At 34.8% G+C, this 19110-nt stretch overlaps 2 protein-coding genes across 2 annotated transcripts; one reads left to right on the top strand and one right to left on the bottom strand.

Annotated features, from left to right (window-relative positions):
• LOC129288055 (BAG family molecular chaperone regulator 4-like) lies at positions 1-7166 on the top strand. The gene is made up of 4 exons (XM_054924379.1): positions 1-386; positions 1718-1974; positions 2057-2203; positions 6583-7166. The coding sequence occupies exons 1-4, from the start codon at positions 179-181 to the stop codon at positions 6787-6789; spliced, it is 819 nt and encodes a 272-aa protein (XP_054780354.1). The 5' UTR covers positions 1-178; the 3' UTR covers positions 6790-7166.
• Positions 7167-10114: 2948 nt separating this feature from the next.
• LOC129287711 (ammonium transporter 2-like) lies at positions 10115-13793 on the bottom strand. Its single transcript, XM_054923935.1, has 4 exons — positions 12738-13793; positions 12354-12639; positions 11914-12017; positions 10115-10797 (listed from the first exon to the last, which is right to left on the bottom strand). The coding sequence occupies exons 1-4, from the start codon at positions 13380-13382 to the stop codon at positions 10369-10371; spliced, it is 1464 nt and encodes a 487-aa protein (XP_054779910.1). The 5' UTR covers positions 13383-13793; the 3' UTR covers positions 10115-10368.
• Positions 13794-19110: the final 5317 nt, after the last annotated feature.

Raw genomic sequence — 19110 nt, 5'->3', positions numbered from 1 at the left:
CCATCCGGGCATTCACTTTCCGTCCCTCCTCTCCAAACCCTTTTCCTCCTCTTCTCGCTGCTACCATCTCTGCGTCTTGTCAAACTCTGTCCACTTCGTTAGCTTACTCAAAAATTCTCTTCCATTTTAATCTCGGAATCGTTTCGTTTCCTGTAACTTTGGAATTGACTGGAGTCTGATGAATCAGACGTCACCGGCGGCGCAGAACGACCAGTCCATAAGTAGAGACATGAATCGCGTCGGAGCATTCTTCCAAGGACCCAAGTTGGGTGTTGAAGATGATAGTAATATAACTTCTTCTTCTCCTGGTGTGCCCATGATCAAGATTAATGTCTCTCATGGTTCATCTCTGCACGAGGTTCAGCTCCCAGCTCAATCTACTTTCTGTAAGTTCCTCCTGTCTTCCTTTTAGGTGTTTCTTCAATTACTCTTGAATTTGAAGCATCGAATTTGATTGCACGTTTTAATTCATCTTGAACTTGGAAAGCTACATCGAGTCTTCGGATAGGAAATTGCAGCGTTTTAAAAACAGGCTACATATTTTGTTGTGTCACCATGCCAGCATGATGCCCTGTAATCCTGCTTGTTAAGTCCTCGGCGAGCTGGATTTTGGGACTCTGCAGGATAACAGTGTTTCATATTGGTCTTTGGTCTTGTATGATATGTCCAACAGCTTAAGGTGGGAGCTTCTTGGGATTGGGACTGCTGTTGTTTTGTTGGATTCAGTGCTATAAATCATGTATTATAAATTAATATGTGGGTGAAGAATTTAAATTGCTATTTATTTTTGGATACCATAAATTGATATTCCATTATGGACATTGCGTTTTCTTGTGTAAAGTATAGTATCATTCTTTGATGATTTCATTTGTATCTGAGTTTAATAGTATATTCAGTTTAAGATACTGAACTTTTCTGTCCAATTGTTCATGGACAATGCTAGCAGAAGGGAGGGGTATTGCTTTCTTTTTCTAGGTGTAAATTGGAATTCTAATGTTAAGGTGAGTGGAGAATCTGTTTAGAAGGATATGTTTGCGATACTAGATGAAATTTTAAATCCTATGGAAAACATCATAATTTTTCTCACATAGCCAATAAAAATTAGTGAGAACGTGTGTAATGGTAGTTATCAATCTCGAAGTAAACGAACTTGGTGTGAGAGAGGTAATATAATATCTCTGAAGAAAATTATAGGAGCTAATACACATTCTAATATTTTCTTATAATGGCTAAAAATTTTGAGTTGATTTCACTAGCTCAACAATATTTGCTGAAATGCTCCCATAGTTCTGCCTTCAAGATTTAGACAAGACACCTTAAATTGGTGATATTTGTGCATTTGTCATGTTTCAGTGTTATTTAGAAAATAAAAATATGCTATTCCAATAATTTCTAAAATTCTGAAATAAGAGTTAATAGAAGGACTTGTTTTCTTTCGTGGTAAAATACAATCATGCGAGAACCATAATATGATTGGAAGTTCTTGGACTCAAAGCAATGTACATTGATAAAAATGTTACTTTGACTTGATTTTTTATCCTACTCATATATGAAGAAAGCATATTGATGTTTTTGCCCATAATCATGGTATTGACTGATTGTTCATCTGAAGTCTTTTTGGAAAAGTGGTGCTTGCCTTAAAAGACGCATGTGCTAAGGGATATATTACGTTCTCACTGATTTTTGTGCACATATCCTTTGGGTAACTTGATAACAGGGGATGTCAAGAATCTGCTTATGCATACAACTGGTTTAGATCCTCAAGAGCAGCGGCTTTTCTTTAGAGGAAAGGAAAAAGAGGATGAAGAACACTTGCACATTGAAGGTGTGAAGGACAAGTCAAAGATTTTGCTCTTGGATGATGCTAATAGCAGAGAGAAGAAACATGAGGAAATTACAAAGGACAGAGAGATTTCAAAAGCGTCTGAAGATATTGCTGGAGTCAAAGTAGAGGTGGACAAGCTCTCAGAGAGGGTGAGCACCTTTATCTCCAATATAAGTGTTACAGAAACATTGTAGCTGGAGAATTATCATCTAAATTATTTAAGTTTTCCAGGTGGTTGCCATAAAAACGGCCGTTGATGGGGGGCTCCAGGTTTCTGAGAATGAGTTTCTTGTCTTGACTGAGTTACTTATGAGGCAACTGCTGAAACTGGATGGTATTGAGGCTGAGGGTGAAGCAAAGTTGCAGAGGAAAGCTGAGGTAGAATACATGGTGTTATTGTTACTGAATTGAAATTTTGACTCTTTTTGTGAGATCAATGCATTTTCCTTATTCATGTGATCCTCTATATTGGTAAGCCATGGATGCTGAGGTAGAATATGTGGTGTTATTGTGGATTGAAATTTTTTGTCTCTGATTGATGGAATTTTCTTATTAATGTGATCCCCTGTGCTGGTAAGTCGGGGATGACTATCAATACAACAACAACAACAACAAGTCTTTATCCCACTAGGTGGGGTCGGCTACATGGATTGCAAGATGCCATTGTGCTCTATCATTTATCAAGCTTTTAGAAATATTATTAATTAAGAGATCACGTTCAACAACTTTCAAGAGTATTCTCTTAGGCCTTCCTCTACCTCTCTTAATCGGACTCAAAGTTATATGTTCCACTCTTCTCACTGGTGCCTCCCTTGGTCTTCTTTGTACATGCCCAAACCATCTCAACCGATTTTCTACCATTTTTTCCTCAATAGGTGCCACCCTCACTTTTTCACGTATGTGCTCATTTCGAATTTTATCTTTACGTGTATGTCCGCACATCCATCGTAACATTCTCATCTCTGCTACTCCAACTTTATGCTCTTGTTGTCTCGTTAGAGCCCAGCATTCACTACTATATAACATTGCCGGTCTGATAGCAGTACGATAAAACTTTCCTTTAAGTTTATTAGGCACCTTACGGTCACAAATAACTCCTTTAGCTTTTCTCCAATTAAACCACCCAGCTTGAATTCTATGTGAAATATCTCCATTGATTTCGCCATCATTTTGAATAATGGCTCCCAAATATCTAAACTTTTCCACTTGAGGTATAATTTGATCTCCTAATTTTACTTCCAAATTATTTTCGAATAGTTCTTTACCAAATTTACAATATAAATATTCCGTCTTACTTCTACTCAGACGAAAACCTTTCGACTCCAATGTCCTCCTCCATAACTCAAGTTTGCAATTAACCTCTTCTCTTGTTTCTGCTATAAGAACTATATCATCCGCGAAGAGCATACATTTCGGGATTTCCTCTTGAATATGTTCCGTCAAAATATTTAAAATCAAGTTAAACAAATAAGGACTCAGAGATGATCCCTGATGTAGTCCAATCTTTATAGGAAAATCCTTTGTTTGACCACTAGGCGTTCTTATACTAGTTTTTACCCCCTCATACATATCTTGTATGGCTTTTATATAAGCAATCCGTACTCTTTTTTTTCCAACGCTTTTCAAAGCACTTCTCTTCGTATACGATCATAAGCTTTTTCCAAATCAATAAAAACCATGTGTAGATCTTTATCTTTACAACGATACTTTTCCATTAATCCCCTTAGTAGATAAATCGCCTCTGTAGTTGATCTACCTGGCATAAAACCAAATTGATTCTCAGAAATACTTGTCTCCAATCTCAACCTGTGCTCAATTACTTTCTCCCACAATTTCATTGTGTGGCTCATGAGTTTAATCCCTCTATAGTTAGTACAATTCTGAATATCTCCTTTATTTTTATAAATAGGAATTAATGTACTTCTCCTCCACTCATCAGGCATTTTCTTGGATCGTAAAATCACATTAAATAACTTAATTAACCATCTCACCCCTTCTTCACCTAAATATTTCCATGCTTCGATAGATATACAATCAGGTCCGTTGGCTCTACCATTTGCCATTTTCTTAAGAGCTTCCTTTACCTCCTTATCACGTATTTTTCAATAGAATGACAAATTTTGTTCTCCTTCACCAGTTACTAAATCCTCCAAGTTACTAGATGAATCCTCTCCATCATTGAAAAGTTTAGAAAAATAAGTCTCTCATCTATTTTTAATTTCATCATCTGTAACTAAAATTCTTCCCTCTTCATCCTTAATACACCTTACCTGTTCTAGATCTCTTGATTTTCTTTCCCTACTCTTGGCAATCTTATAAATATTTTGCTCTCCTTCCTTCGTCTCAAGGTTCTTATAAAATTCTTCAAAAGCTTTAGAACGAGCTTCACCCACAGCTCTCTTAGTTTCCTTCTTAGCCATACGGTACCTCTCCCAATTTTCCTCATTGTTACACAAATGTATGGCTTTAAAACAGTTCTTCTTATACTTGATTTTGTCCTGTACACTATTATTCCACCACCAAGACTCCTTATCTCTCGGACCAGAACCTTTCGATTCTTCCAAAACTACTTTTGCAACCTCCCGTATCTTTTTAGCCATATCCTCCCATATGATGTTAGCACTTCCCTGAGAATCCCAAATTCCTTTATCCAAAAGATTTCGCTTGAAAATATCTTGCTTCTCACCTTTTAATTGCCACCACCAATCCTTGGTGTTACTACTTGTCGACGTTTTTGGATTTTACTCATAATACACACATCAAGGACTAGGACCCTATGTTGTGTCGTTACAGCATCTCCGGGAATCACCTTACAATTTTTACAAAGTTTTCTAGCTGTGTTCCTAACCAAAAGAAAATCAATCTGCGACCTTGAGGCTCCACTTTTGTAAGTGATGAGATGCTCATCTCTCTTCTTGAAACAAGTGTTGGCAATCTTAAAATCATACGCCAATGAGAAATCAAGAAGAGTTTGTCCTTCATTGTTTAGCTCTCCAAAACCAAAACCACCATGCACCCTCGCATACTGACCAGCTTCCCTCCCGACATGCCCATTAAAGTCTCCTCCAATAAAAATCTTTTCACTCTGTGGTATGTGTCGAATCAACCCCTCCAAATCCTTCCAAAATAATTCCTTAAGACTGGCTTCTGTCCCGACTTGCGGCGCATAAGCACTAACAATATTAACAGTCTCACGTCCAATTATCATTTTTAAAGAAATAATTCTGTCTCCAATTCTGCTAACTTCTACAACGTTCTTCTTCCACTCCTTATCTATAATGATGCCTACTCCATTGCGTGCACTTACTTTTCCTGTATACCAAAGTTTGAAACCTTGAATATCCTTAGCTTCTTCTCCATGCCATTTTGTTTCTTGTAAGCAAAGGATATTGATTTTCCTTTGAATCATAACTCCTACAACCTCTACAGATTTACAATTTAATGTCCCAACATTCCAAGTACCAAATCTAATTTTGCTCTTATGGACTAACTTCTTTAGCCGCGTGCGTCCAGAATGACGCGGTAGCCCTTGCTCATTTAACACTACATCCGGGCGCCGATGCAGCGGCTCTAACTCACTTATCACTGTACTCGAGCCATGCAGCGCGTTACTTACAGGCAACGACCTAGCATTAATATTATAACGTCTATTGTCCATGTTCATGATAGATTCAACAAATTTTTACATTGGCTGTTGATGGCCTAACACAACCCTCCTCCTTTACCCGAGCTTGGGACCGGCTATAAACATAGGCGGAGTTAGGGATGACTATCAATACTAATATAAAATGTTAAATACATAAGAGGTTGCCCTACTCACAAACCACGAGTATTGCAACTCTTTTGGGGTTCCCTGCAACATTTTTTTGCCTTCTATTTGTTCAATATTTCTCTACATATTTTAAAGGGTTCAAGTCTTAAAAAGATGAGTACAGTTTTCAAGAAAATTTATGTTGTTATGTCACGTTCATTGCACAGGGGGAAATGTATAGTTTCTTTTCGTTTTATTGTAAATTATAAAGCAGGTTGTGGAATAATGTGCAACGGTTTGTTTGAATTGATGCAGACGTGCAGTATTGCTCAATATTGTGCCATCATGTTCATGAAAATTGTTTGTGCTTATCATGAGACTTCGTAACTTCTTTCCCATCATAATTTAGCAGTATGATTCAATGAATTGAAGCTAGCAGAAATTCTTATTAAAAGTGAAAAAATAAACTGAAGTAATATAGCAAATAGGTGCAGATGCAATATGTTTACCATTTGTAGGCGAGTAAGTAATGTCAAGTTACAATGAAAAAATTGAAGTTGTATTCTTTAATGGAGGTTCATGGTACCTCCATGTCCTTCGGCAACTATGTTTTGTGCATTTTTGAGGGATGAATCTGCAACAACTGAGGAGGTAGAGTAAAATCTTTTAAAATTCGGCCAAACCTCTCATGGTAAGATTAGTTGTTAACCCTCTTGACTCTTCCCATAGGGCTATTAAAAGTAATCTTGTCCTCATTTATGTGTTGTTTTTGTCTTCTCAGCAATTTTTTTTGTCTTTTCTTTTTCTTTTTTTGAGTATTTATTTAGACACCAATTTCTGATTTTACCTAGCAACCATTGGGAATGAAGGGATGCATAGTTTCACTGCTCAACTATATTGTCACAGTTGTGACCTTCACATTGCTGTTATTACCTGTATTTGATTAATGCATCATCTCTTATTATAATTTGAAAGCCTGAAGATCAACTTTGCCACCCTTCAACAGGTGTGTCGTGTGCAGAATTACGTGGATACATTAGATTCTTTAAAGTCAAGAAATGGCAATCCCTTTCATGGTTTCAGCAACAGCGTGTCAGTAACAACCAAATGGGAGACCTTCGACTCTGAGCAGGGAAATGGGAACACCCCACCCTCAACGTCATCGTCTTCAACTTCAACCAGGGTAACTCAAGATTGGGAGCAGTTCGATTGATAGTTGCTCTGGTCGTATTGGAAATTGTATGACACGCTCAACTATAAAGCCTGATCAACGCCATATTATTGGGCCTTGCTTATAAATTCAAGGTTCGAATTTGTAGCTTGATTTAGATAAAATATTTACAAGATAAACCTACTCCTTAGAAGTTAGATTCATTGTTGCATTTTGATTTTATATTCATTTCACTATTTTCATGGTTGTAACATGTGTCATTGTTATTATTTAGTTTCGATTCACGGCCGTATTTTAAATTATCATATTTTTTCACCGAGATGCCAATAATCGGTTTACCCTGTAGGATATATTTGCTGTAATACTCTGTAACTTCGGCCCATCATATTAATCAAGAACATGATGGATTTATAATTTTATATTGGCTTGTGGTGCAATTTTTTTCTGAAAAAATCAAATCAATATCTATAAAACATAATGTTATGCCAAACAGCACTGTTTGTAATATATGAATAATGTGACAGTTTTTAATGTTTGGCATAACCGACAAAGTTATGGATTTAAATCTTATTTTTGATGTAAGGATTTTGTTAGTGAATAATTTGTAAATTTTTTATAAGTATTTTTTGAGTTTAGAGTATGTTTTTACCTTGATGAGTAAAAAAAAATGATAAAAAAAATTAGAAAAAAAAACTATGATTTAAAAAATATGAACTATCTTCTCCCTTCATATCTATACATATCTATATGTGAGAGGTTTTTTTTAAAAAAAGTTATTTTTAACTATGAAAAGTTGTTAGCATATTTTTTTTAATAAATGAATTATAACCTTACTTCATTAGAATAGAAAAAAAAAGTATTCATTTACTTTAAAAAAAGATATTCATCTTTTTATTTATAATAATTAAAAGTAAAATTAAAATATTATTATATATCTAAGTAAATAATTAATTTTTATTAATTTATATAATTTAATTAAAAATATTTTATATGCAAAGATAAAAGGATGCCATGGTGGAATGTCTTGGGCGCGGTTTGAACTTCGAAGGGATGCCATGATCCGAGAAATGACGTTAAAGACTGGCGTCGCACGTGGTCTCAAGCGGCTGCGGTAACTGAAGACTTTTAAAAAGTCCGAGGGAGAGTTCCAAGTTCCGAAGAAGGTGATGATAGATGCTCTTGGCGGATATCATTTTTCTTCATGAAATTATTTGCATCATTTCAAAAGACGAAGAACGTGTCGGGGCCCCACAAGCCCATTTGAGGATTTGGGAGAGTGACATTTTGGGGGACATCGGTCCTTTGGTTGGACCCGTAAATTAGAACACATCCCCTGGAACATTCCGTTCGGATATATACGCTGGGATTTATGGTGCCTTAGAAGCTTTCAGATTTTTGGCCACAGATGAAGCATCTGTCTGTTCTCTTAGCCTTTGAGGTTCTCTAAATGGAGCTCCAATATATTAATGTTTTTACGGATTGTACAGAGGTCCTGAATCTTCTTACACAGTCTGCTTTACCCCCGTCTAGAGATATAATTGACTATGCTAAATTTCGTTGGTTTAAGAATTGCTATATTTCCTTGTCTTTTATGTTTAGAGAGGCTAATGGCTGTGGTCATATGTTAGCTATCAATAATTCTAACTAGGTAAAGTTTTTCATTTTCTTTTTTTAATCAACCTCCACTGTATTGTTGGAAGGTGATGGATAATGATTAAGAGGTGATTCTTCACTGTATGCGTTCTGAACCGTAATTGATTAATTGTATCAATTTGAATTTAAAGTTAAAAATGCACTCAAATTGAGTCTTCCAAGTCGTAGACACTACTATTCTGACATAAAAAAAACTAATAATTTTAAGAGAAATGACATCCAAATATTTATACAAAATAATACTCTTTTTAAAAAATTAAAGGAAACTATTTTAGATGTAAGAAAGGACAAAATAGTTCAAATATTTTGTAAGTGAGGGCGAAATTGACAATGCCTTGTTTCTTTCATGATAGGAAGCACATTTTCGTGTACCAAGTAAAGAAGACATACTTTCAGGCAAGAAGTATCGATTATTTGATAATTTTAATAGTACCTCTAGCTTTAAATGTATGAGCCACTCTTTTCGATCCCTAATATAAAATAAAATTAACCAACTTCATACTTATTTAAAAAATATATTATTTTTTAATTTTATCCTTCTATGTAATTAATAGTCATAATAAGTTGTTATCAAGAAATTTAAAATATGATAAATAAACAAAGATAAAATTGGAAAATCAAATTAATTATTTTAACTTTGCTTTATATTAAAGACAACTTTTAAAATTTATCTTGTATTAAATATCAGAGGAGGGAGTGAGTATATAATTAATTCACACTGTCTCATATCCTATTTGGAGCTGCCAATCTGATAATTTTCAATTAGTAATTGAAAGTATGGGGCCTAAGCGAGTAAAGCAAGTTGATGAGCGTGTCATGAACGACGATCCCAGAAATGGCAAGACGGGGACGTGGCATGTGGTCCGAAGAGACTGCGATAACTGAAGACTTTTCAAAAATGAAAGGGAGACCGCCAATGAAGGTGGTCTTACGTGTAACGTTTCGAGTTTTCATGGACAAAGGACAAGTATGGCCCCACAAAACCATTTAATGCGCTTGGATTTGAGAGAATCACATTTTCGTCACATTGCTGCTTTGTAGATTCAACATACGGACTGATGAGATTGGATTTAGCAAAAAGAGTTTATAGTGTAGCCAACCAATATTTTAATTTATGTTAAGAGAGGTGTCCATGTGAACATTCTTCTTTTGGATTTTCTACGTTTCACGTGAACATTGAAATCATGCCGGCTAAACAAAAGAGAGATTCAAAGTACAGAGCGTGACAGCATTATTAAGCTTTTTTTTTTTAATGTAAAATGGACTCGTTTTTTAGGGAAATGAAAAGGGCGAGAATTTGTAAGTTGTGAAAATTTAACAGAAATAACATTATTTAAATATTTATATAAAATAATGATGATCTTAAAAATTCCAAAGGATAAGATAATCCAAATATTTTTATAAGTGAGGGCAAAATAGCACTGTCTTATTTCTTTTATGATAGGACGCACAAATAAGACATACTTTCCTTAAAAACATAGCCTAAAAGGGCAGTGTCAATATTCTTTGATAATTTTAGACATATACGATAAGGAATTCTTCGTTGGTCTGTTTTTCCTTGAGACTTCTTTCTTCCACGGTAATTATTGAACATAGCCTAAAAGTAATAATTTCTTTAATTTCCAGGCGTTGATGGATCTCGCAGTTTTAGCTGCTTCAAGAACGACTACTCCAAAACAATAATATATAGTTTAATTAATTTGAAATATCTCTATAAAAATAAAAAAGAATAATTTCTTTCTTTTGATTTCTTCATCAAGATCACGTCATATTCATGTATGAACAATCACCTAAATTTTGACTTCAGAAAACGCAGAAAGATTTACAACAAAAATAAAACAGCATACGTCGGAAATTTCATGTATGTGTGGGAAATGTCACGTATTTTAAATCTCACACATACATAAATTCATCGAAGACCAAAAATCCAAGAAATATACATTTCTAAATGGTAAAATATGATGGTCTCTATAAATTAATGGTAACGCCTCTTGCACCACTCACGTACGGTGACACCGCAGATCCATGAATGTCTGAGGAGCCATGCTTGTTAGGTTCATATCTCTCTCCGTCACCCCAAAGTGCATAGGCCTCCTCGCCGTGCACGGCATCATCGCCGATCTCAAGCTGCTCGTCCGGCATCCTCAGCGGTATAAAGAGACGAATGGCCAGAAGAATGAGGGTGGTGGACACCAGGTTCCATCCCGCCACAAATAGGGCTGCCACAATCTGCTTCACGAACTGAATGCCGCCACTGCCGCCATAGAAGGCGCCCCTCGAGTTGGTCACCGGCAATATCAGCCGGCAAAGCTCCGGCTCCGCCAAGAGACCAGTCAGGAGGCCACCCAAAAGCCCCGCCACTGCGTGCGTGTGAAATACTCCCAGGGTGTCATCTACCTACATCCATGATGTGTATATGCATTTTTATTTATTGTTCATTTGAAATTATAAGAAAAAGTATTTTATTGTTGGTATGTATATGTATACATTAATATGAATATCAATAAATAAATCAAGCTCTATGCTAAAATAATATCAACAATTCGACATGTAGTTGCATTGACGTGATATGAAGCACTTATGATAATGCAATATTGTGAGTGATGTTATATGATGGGATTAATATTGTCTCATGAAATTAAAAAAAAAAAGGAAAGAAATTAGTTGAAGGGAACGCCGCGGATAAACCGTGGCTTTCTAATTAAGCGTGGCAAAAAAAGCAAAAGGCACTAAAAGAATACTATATTTCTATCAAGATTCAAGATACAAGGAAAAAAAAAAAAAACCAATATATATATATATCCTTAGACATGAAAAAAATGATAATAAAATTTTTTTAAATTCTATAAATGATAAATTAACTTTTTAAAGTGTCATAATTTTACTAAAATTTTTAGGAGCTTTTTTATCATTAATAAATTTATATAAATAATTAAATTATTCTTGTTAAAAATAAAAATCCTTATATTGCGATTAAAAATAACAAGTAATAATCACAAATTTTATTTAAATAATTATAATTTTTTTATATTTATAATAATGCAAGAACAAATTACAGTTTCGTATGTTCAAATTTCAATATTGCTACCAAGATAATTTGATCATTTAAATGAATTTATTAATGACAAAAAAATTTTAAAAATTTGAGTGAAATTATAATATTTTAAGAGATAGCATTATCATTGATATAATTCAGAAGGATATCATTATCATTTTTCCTTAAAAAAAAGTAAGTTAAAACATAAAAAACTGTTATTTAGTCTTTAAAAACTCGTCTAACACTTTGATTTTTGACAAGATAATATATATGCTCTCAATAATTATTATATGTTAAAAATGATTATTCTAATTGAGTTACTAATCAAAACGAAATAAAAAAATGACTATTTCATTTTAGCAAATTTATTTATGGATCAAATGTAACTAAAATAGTTCAATGAAAGAATTAGTCATTTTCTAATTCTTCGTTTTAGCCAATATTAATATGAATATTAAAAAAAAGAGGAAGAGGACCTGTTGAAGGAGAGAAGATTTTTTGTGAAGGATCATCATGGTGAACCATGGAACGCTGCCGGACAGAATTCCCATTACTATAGCCGCCCACGACTGCACCAACCCTGTATTATATTTTCCTTTTTCATTATTTTTTAACATCCACTCAAAAATATCAATGGAATATCTTCGTAAAGTAAAGTAAAGTTCTGGAAAATCATAGTCAACCTGCACCTTCCTTATTTGCCCCCACTACCCTCAACCTTTCTCCATTAACTGTTTTTAAATGAATCACTCTTCCGTGGACCACCATAACGTGGCCGGCGATATTTTTTAATCAGCAACTCTCTCATTTTCAAATTTCATCATTACATTTACACATCCTTCAAAGTAATATTTTTTTATCACATTTAATAAAACTAGTATCAATAAACTTCCAATCAAGATGTACTGTAGCGTACCTGCTCCGGGGGTGATGCAAACCAGTCCGGTCATCATGCCCTGAACGGCTCCGATCACCGAAGGCTTCCCGAAGAACACCACGTCCAGCGTCGTCCATACCAGAAGGCTCGTTGCTGCGCATATGTTAGTGTTCAGCACCGCCATCGACGAGTCAACGCTTGCCGCGTACGGCGCTCCGCCGTTGAACCCCGACCAACCCATCCATAGAAGCCCTGCTCCTGCAAGCATCAGCAGCACATTGTTCGGTGGAAACCTCTCTCTGTCGCTCTTCAGCCTCGGTCCTACCTGAAGTTAGTTTATTCGCATCGCAATCGTGATTTCCTGGGGGGATTGATATATACTAAAATCTTTCTGACACGGGAAGGGACTGGAATTTTGTTTACCCAGTATGCGGCGGTGAAGCCGGCGATTCCGGAGGAGAGGTGGATAACATAACCGCCGGAGTAATCCATGACGCCCCACTGGTAGAGGAATCCGCCGCCCCACAAGCTGAATGCCCCTACGGTGTATGAGAAAATGAGCCAGAGAGGGACGAAAGCCATCCAGGCCTTAATGTTCATGCGGCCAAGAACCGAACCGGCGAGCAAGATAAGCGTGATAGCAGCAAAAGTGAACTGGAAATAGACAAGAGTAGCCATGGGAAAAAATGGCCGCACGGTTTGTGTTTCTACAGTGCCATTGCTGTAGAGGTGGGTGCTTTCAGGGACATTGGCTCGAGCTATGAGGAACTTCTGACCCAGAGCTGGGGCTCCCTTGCCCCAGAAGGGAAGGAGCTCGTCTCCAAAGGCCATTCTGAAACCAACAAGCACCCAACAGATAAGGACAGCAGCGAAGGCATAGAGAGCCATGAAAGCAGAGTTGACGGCCCATTTCTTCTTGACGATGCTCGCATACAGAATCACAAGCCCTGGCATGCTTTGGATGCCCACCAGTGTAGCTGCTGTCATCTGCCATCCGTTGTCTCCTTTGTTTAGCCATTCAGGAGAAGCAGGAAGATGCTCTTGGTAAGCCACGGGAATAGTAGCCATGGCTGCCCCCAAAACTCTGGGATACCTCAAGCAAATTTCTTGAGGTATGAATGGCCTCTAATCTCTCTGATCCCTTGCTATTTATATATACGCACAAAGTTTAAAGAAAGCTTGGTTATAAGCCTGGTATTGGGTAGACTGCTAAAAACTTGTGAGCTGCGGAATCTGCAAATTCAGGATGTGAAATGAGGTGAGCTCTGAATTGTCTCTGTTATCTTTGGTGCTTTGATGGTGGGTTGGTAGAGAATAAATTAATGTCTATATGTTGAGAGAGTTTGGATACCTGGTTTGAATCTGAGGAAACTTCGTGTGAACTGTCATTGAATTTTCGTCTAGTGATTTAAAAAAGGCATTGAGTTTACAGTGAAGATTTTGACTTTTAGTTGAAAGGAAAAGAGGTGAGACGGTAGAGAATGCCTCACGGGCAGCTCGTTCACAGTGTGAAAGCGCAGAGCAAGTTGTTGCGATAGCCGGGTCTGACGTGAGGTAGCCTATGGAATTATATAAAATTATAAATATCTTGTTTGTTGATCTGCATGGATTTTTTCCGTACAGAAATGGATGGCAATTAAAGTTTAGTAATTATTTAACCTCATGCCCCTGAAGCTGATGGGAAAATAAAATGACGTAAATTCACTGTATAAATAAATAATTAATACTCTGAATGACGTATGAATAATTATGACGGTCAATATAAAGTTTTTGACCTAGAGATTAAGAAAAATTAAAAAATATTGATGTCACATATCTGATATCTACCTCCAAAGCACTGCCGTGCAGGAACGCGCCGCGTGGAGGACGTGCGTCCAAATGAGAAGCATTATTTGACAGTTCAATTCTCTCTGATCATTTAATTAGAGTTTATGCTTCGGATTACATTGAGATGGCAATTTGACTTTGGATTGTACGGTCTGGAGACTGGAGAAGGGAACGTGCAGTCATGTGTACTTCCACGCTCAATCACATGGGAGCCCATTCATCAGCTAACTGTTCAATTAATGTTGGAATTTTGAATCAACATGGCAGTACCGGCCAATTATATTGGGATGTTCAGATTCAATGTTTTATAAAAGCCGTCATTAAAACAAGTTAATCACAACCAATGAGGATGGATATGGAGGATCTAAACTTTCAACTATTTTAAAGAGATAGATAGATAGATAGGTGAAATGATATATAAAAGTAAATAACTCCTCCAGGTGGCTCCATAAAATATTAACATGGACACTGTCCAAGAAATTAGAAAGGTGATACTCTCTCTGTTCATAAATATAAAATATTTTTATTTAAAAATATAAAATATTTTTGATATTATAAAGTATAATTATTATATTTTTTAAGATATTTTTATTAAATAAGAGTAAATATAAAAATATAAGATTAATTTAAAAATAAGTAATGACTTTATTAAAAGATGAGATTTTATTAAAAATATTTTATATTTTTTAATAAAAATAGTACTCCCTCCATTCCTCTATATACAGTATTTTTAACTGAATCTCGCATATCAATAAACATTTGTTATTGAGTTAAACTTACATAAAAATACAATAATTTTTTAATTTTATCACTAATAATGGTAGGGATAATATATAATTAATAATTTATCCAATTTTTTAAGAGAAAAGTAAGTGTTTAATTATTTAAAAATATTAATGTCATTTTTTATATTTAAAAATAAAATAAATTTTTAAAAAATATTTTATATAAAAAAATGGATGGAGTACGTATGTCAGAAACAAAACAGCCACCATACAATATAGGCCTATAAATAGGCTTACGATAGGCGGTGAGGTAAAAAGGACGCAAATCGCTACAAAACCATACTACGAGATAATAGTTAATCTTTTAAAAAAATATTTTTTTTTCAATCGTTAGCGTGTGCAGAGTTAATCTTTGGGAGAATTATGTTAAAATGCCACACAAAAAAATTAAAAATTAAGAAAAAAAATATTTTAAAAGTTTTAAAAAGAAAACATGAGGTACCTTTATTTTTTACTTGAAACAATTTTAACTTAAAATGTTAAAAAAATGAAATAATTTTGCTCCACCATTAAATCTGGAGAATGTTAACCATTAAAATTAAAGTTTAACTAAATAGAAGACACGAGGTGTTAAGCTAATTTTGTCTTGAGTTCTCTCCTCCTTTCTCTCTTTGAACGGCACCTCTCCTCTGTCTTCTTCCTCCTCTTTCTGCATTTGCCAAGAGCCTATGACTGAAAATCTCCCTTCAAATCTCACTTCTTGCATCCTGGATTCGAATCAGATTGATATGCTACTTCCCCCTTCTGAATCACACAATATTTAATTCGCTGCCCAATCTACATTCACTTGCAGACCCACATCCCATCATTATAGAGGACCACCATATCTACATATAACAACCATGGACAGAATCATTAAATTTAATAACTTACAACTCATAGTTCGTCAAATAATGAATGGGATCAATTGGAGGAGCAAGTATAGAACTGGAGCTTGTCCATGGAGCCAAGGAGGGTCTCGGTGCTGATCTAAAGCATCCACAGCAAATCCTCGAACAAGATTACATTGCAAGCCACCACAAGGCCATCTCGAGCCGAAGTAGACAGGCCAACCAGCTCTTGAAACAGTGGTGGTCGACCAAGTCGGAGGAGACGAGGTAACAGTAACGGGAGCAGCCTATGTAGACAGGGTGGAAGACGCCATCCTTATTGTGGTGAGGAATAGCTACGACTTCGTGGGAAGCGGTGAGAACGCAGGAGTTGGAGTGGCTGAGCTTGGAGATAGAGAGGGCCGCCTCTTGATGATAGACTTGAGCTTGGTTAGCTTCCTAGCTATGGCCATCAAGACTTGAGAGGGAAGACGGTGAGAGTAGAGAGGGAGAGACGAAGAGGTTAGGAACTGAGGAAGAAGATCAGCCTGGCAGAGACACGTGTAAATTTTTGGGTCAACACAAATATTTAATAGTCAACATAATTATAGGTTACTTATGAGACAAAATTGTTCTCTTTCTAAAAATTTCAAGATAAAATTACTTCAATTAAAATATAAGCATACCTCGTGAACTTTTGAAAAACTTTCAGGATATTTTTTTTAATTCAAAAATTAATTATTACAAATTCATGATTTTAATTTAATTATTAATGAATTTTATAATATTAATTTTTTTTTATGTAGGACCCTTAATCTTTTCAATTAGCAAAGACTTGGGCATACTTCTCATTAGAAATGTAGGCAACTATCTCAGATCCCTATCTTTCATGAAACAACATTTAAATTTACTCTTGCTTCAAAAAAAGAGTGTTTGTATTTGGTGCTCATCACCTTTGATAGGTGATAACTCTTAATCATGTATGCTCCAATTAAAAAAGTTAGCTATAACGTAGTTTAGAGTCAATCAAGATTGAATCTCTCAAGAAGTTGATATTTTAAAATTTTAATAGCTAAAAACACAAATAAAATAGCAAGGTAAAAGTTTGTTCAAACTATCTAAAATAAAACAATAAAAGCTATTTCAATTTTTTTTTATTTTAATGAACTAAATTGAAATTAATGGAGTAAAATGAGTGTGTGAAAATGTTAGAAAAATCAATGACATGGAATTCCCTTTGATGACTTAGCTACCTAACCCTTGTTCCTAATTTTAATTTTAATTCCTTTCCAAATAATTGGGTTAAAAATATTTAAAATTTTTTAAGTTGGACACCAAGTTACTTATTATTACTAGTGGCCAATTAGCAACGATAACTAACTCAATGCTATAAAAATTACCTAATTGTTTGATTGATTAATTTGCACAACCCCTAACCTTTGATTCAACCATAACACAATCTATGTTCAATTGAGATTTTAAGTGCTAACAAATATAGATTTAATCCAACAGTCTAATTTAATATTAAAAAATTTTATAATTTTATAATTTGACTATCCAAATAAATTCTAGACAGTTCAAATATAATTTGAATGACCTAATTAATATTAAAAAATTTATAAATTTTATAAATTAACCATTTAATGTATCTAAATAATCCAGATTTAATATTAAATTTTTTTATATTTTTATATTAATAAATATAATATTAAAAGTGTTTTAAAATTAATTTAAATGAACGGAAAAGATCAATTTAGACTAAATAGAGGGTCATGATTGCTCCTAGCTTGATGAGCATCGAATGCGAATGCAAATGCAAATGGAAAAAAAAAAAGAAAAAAGGAGTTTAAGCTTGTCATTTTGAAAGTGTCGTTATCTCAACAAGCCTGAGAAAATCTATAATTATAAAAACTATTATTGCTGCCCTCCTTAGCTACACACTGCAGACAATGCTTCATCTAGATAAATTGCTTGTCGATTTGGCCAAAAAGCTCACGAAACTTCTTTTGGAACTCTTTTGACAATGCTAAAAAATCACATCTCATTTCCTTGGACATTAATACCAAAGACAAAAATGAAGCAGGCCATGGATTCAAGAATCTCAAAAGCCAAAATATTATTTTTACTATGAAGCTTTGATGGGGTATCATGACTAAATCTAATTGCTTGTGGGTTCAAATCTTACGTGACAAACCCACTATACTTATGGTTTATAAATCTAGCTCCTCTTCTTATACTCGGTTTAGCATAAGCAAAGTTTGGAATAAATCCATGGCTCATCTTGGGTGGAAGGTCAATAAGGGCAATTGGATATCCTTTTTGGTACAATAGGTGGACTCCTATTCAAGCCCTTTTCAAATACGCTTCTCCTAGCATCAAGTCTATCCTCCACGCCACTATCTCTAATTTTCATTCTAGCATAGGAAGATGGAATGTTGATAAGATTGGTCATTACCTTCACTAGTATGTGATTAAATCAATCTTACTTGTCAAACCACCCAATTCACATGGTAACGAAGACATTTTTTGTTAGAGGCCATTTTCGTATGATAATTTTTTTATCAAATTCACTTATAAAACAATTGCCAATCATCAAGGCAAAAGCAAATATGATTTTTGGTCTGCTATTTGAAAATGGCCTACATATGAAAAAAAAATCAAATCTTTCCTATGAAGAATCGCTTAGGATCGGCTTTAATCTAAATTTGTTACCATGAGGGGTGCAAGCCCTTGTAAAAGAATTTTCTCCCTTAGAGCTGCAATTCTTTTGACTCTTTAATTCATATCCTGTATGATTGTATGAAATTCAAGGAGTATGGTTGCAACATGTCAAAAATTATAAAATTAATCTTTCATTGTAGGACTGGTTTTTTAGAATGCAAAAAATAATTCGAGAAAACCCAATACTAGAAGAACCTTATAGTAGAGACTTTTTGCTCATGTATGTTGGAATATCTAGAAGTAGGATGCAAATTCATCTATTTAAAAGAAGACCATTTTGCCAAAGACATTTCTTTCGCCTACACCCAAAACATTATCAATGACCTTAATTTGCATTCAAAACTCAAGAACAATCCTTTGGGACATGATTAGGCCCATGCAAAATGGAACCTTCTTGAATCTAACTGGATAAGATTGGATATATATTGATGGCTTTATTAGAGGTAATGATTATATTGCTTGTGAAGGAATCCTCTGAACAATCAAGAAAATTGGATTAGGAGTTTTTCTAAATACCATAGTTATTATTCTAGCATTGCTAAAAAATTTATGGCCTTATTTGGTACATAGGCATCAATTTAAAGAGATTAGCATTAGGATTCGAATTAGGATAGGTAGTGGAAATGGTAGTAGGAATGAGTCTTTAAAATTATG

This window comes from Prosopis cineraria, unplaced genomic scaffold, assembly GCF_029017545.1.
Source record: "Prosopis cineraria cultivar Desert tree isolate PC_DT_omini unplaced genomic scaffold, ASM2901754v1 PC12, whole genome shotgun sequence".
NCBI classification, from domain to species: Eukaryota; Viridiplantae; Streptophyta; class Magnoliopsida; order Fabales; family Fabaceae; genus Prosopis; species Prosopis cineraria.
The sequence above is the reverse complement of the archived record's forward strand: the minus strand, read 5'-3'. Positions and strand labels throughout refer to the sequence as shown.

Coding starts and splice junctions, on each gene's coding strand:
- LOC129288055 (XM_054924379.1), top strand. CDS start 179: ATGAATCAGACGTCACCGGCGGCGCAGAACGACCAGTCCATAAGTAGA. Junction 387..1,717: donor CCCAGCTCAATCTACTTTCT/GTAAGTTCCTCC, acceptor ACTTGATAACAG/GGGATGTCAAGAATCTGCTT. Junction 1,975..2,056: donor TGGACAAGCTCTCAGAGAGG/GTGAGCACCTTT, acceptor TAAGTTTTCCAG/GTGGTTGCCATAAAAACGGC.
- LOC129287711 (XM_054923935.1), bottom strand. CDS start 13,382: ATGGCTACTATTCCCGTGGCTTACCAAGAGCATCTTCCTGCTTCTCCT. Junction 12,640..12,737: donor GCTTCACCGCCGCATACTGG/GTAAACAAAATT, acceptor AACTAACTTCAG/GTAGGACCGAGGCTGAAGAG. Junction 10,798..11,913: donor AATCTTCTCTCCTTCAACAG/GTCCTCTTCCTC, acceptor TCATGGATGTAG/GTAGATGACACCCTGGGAGT.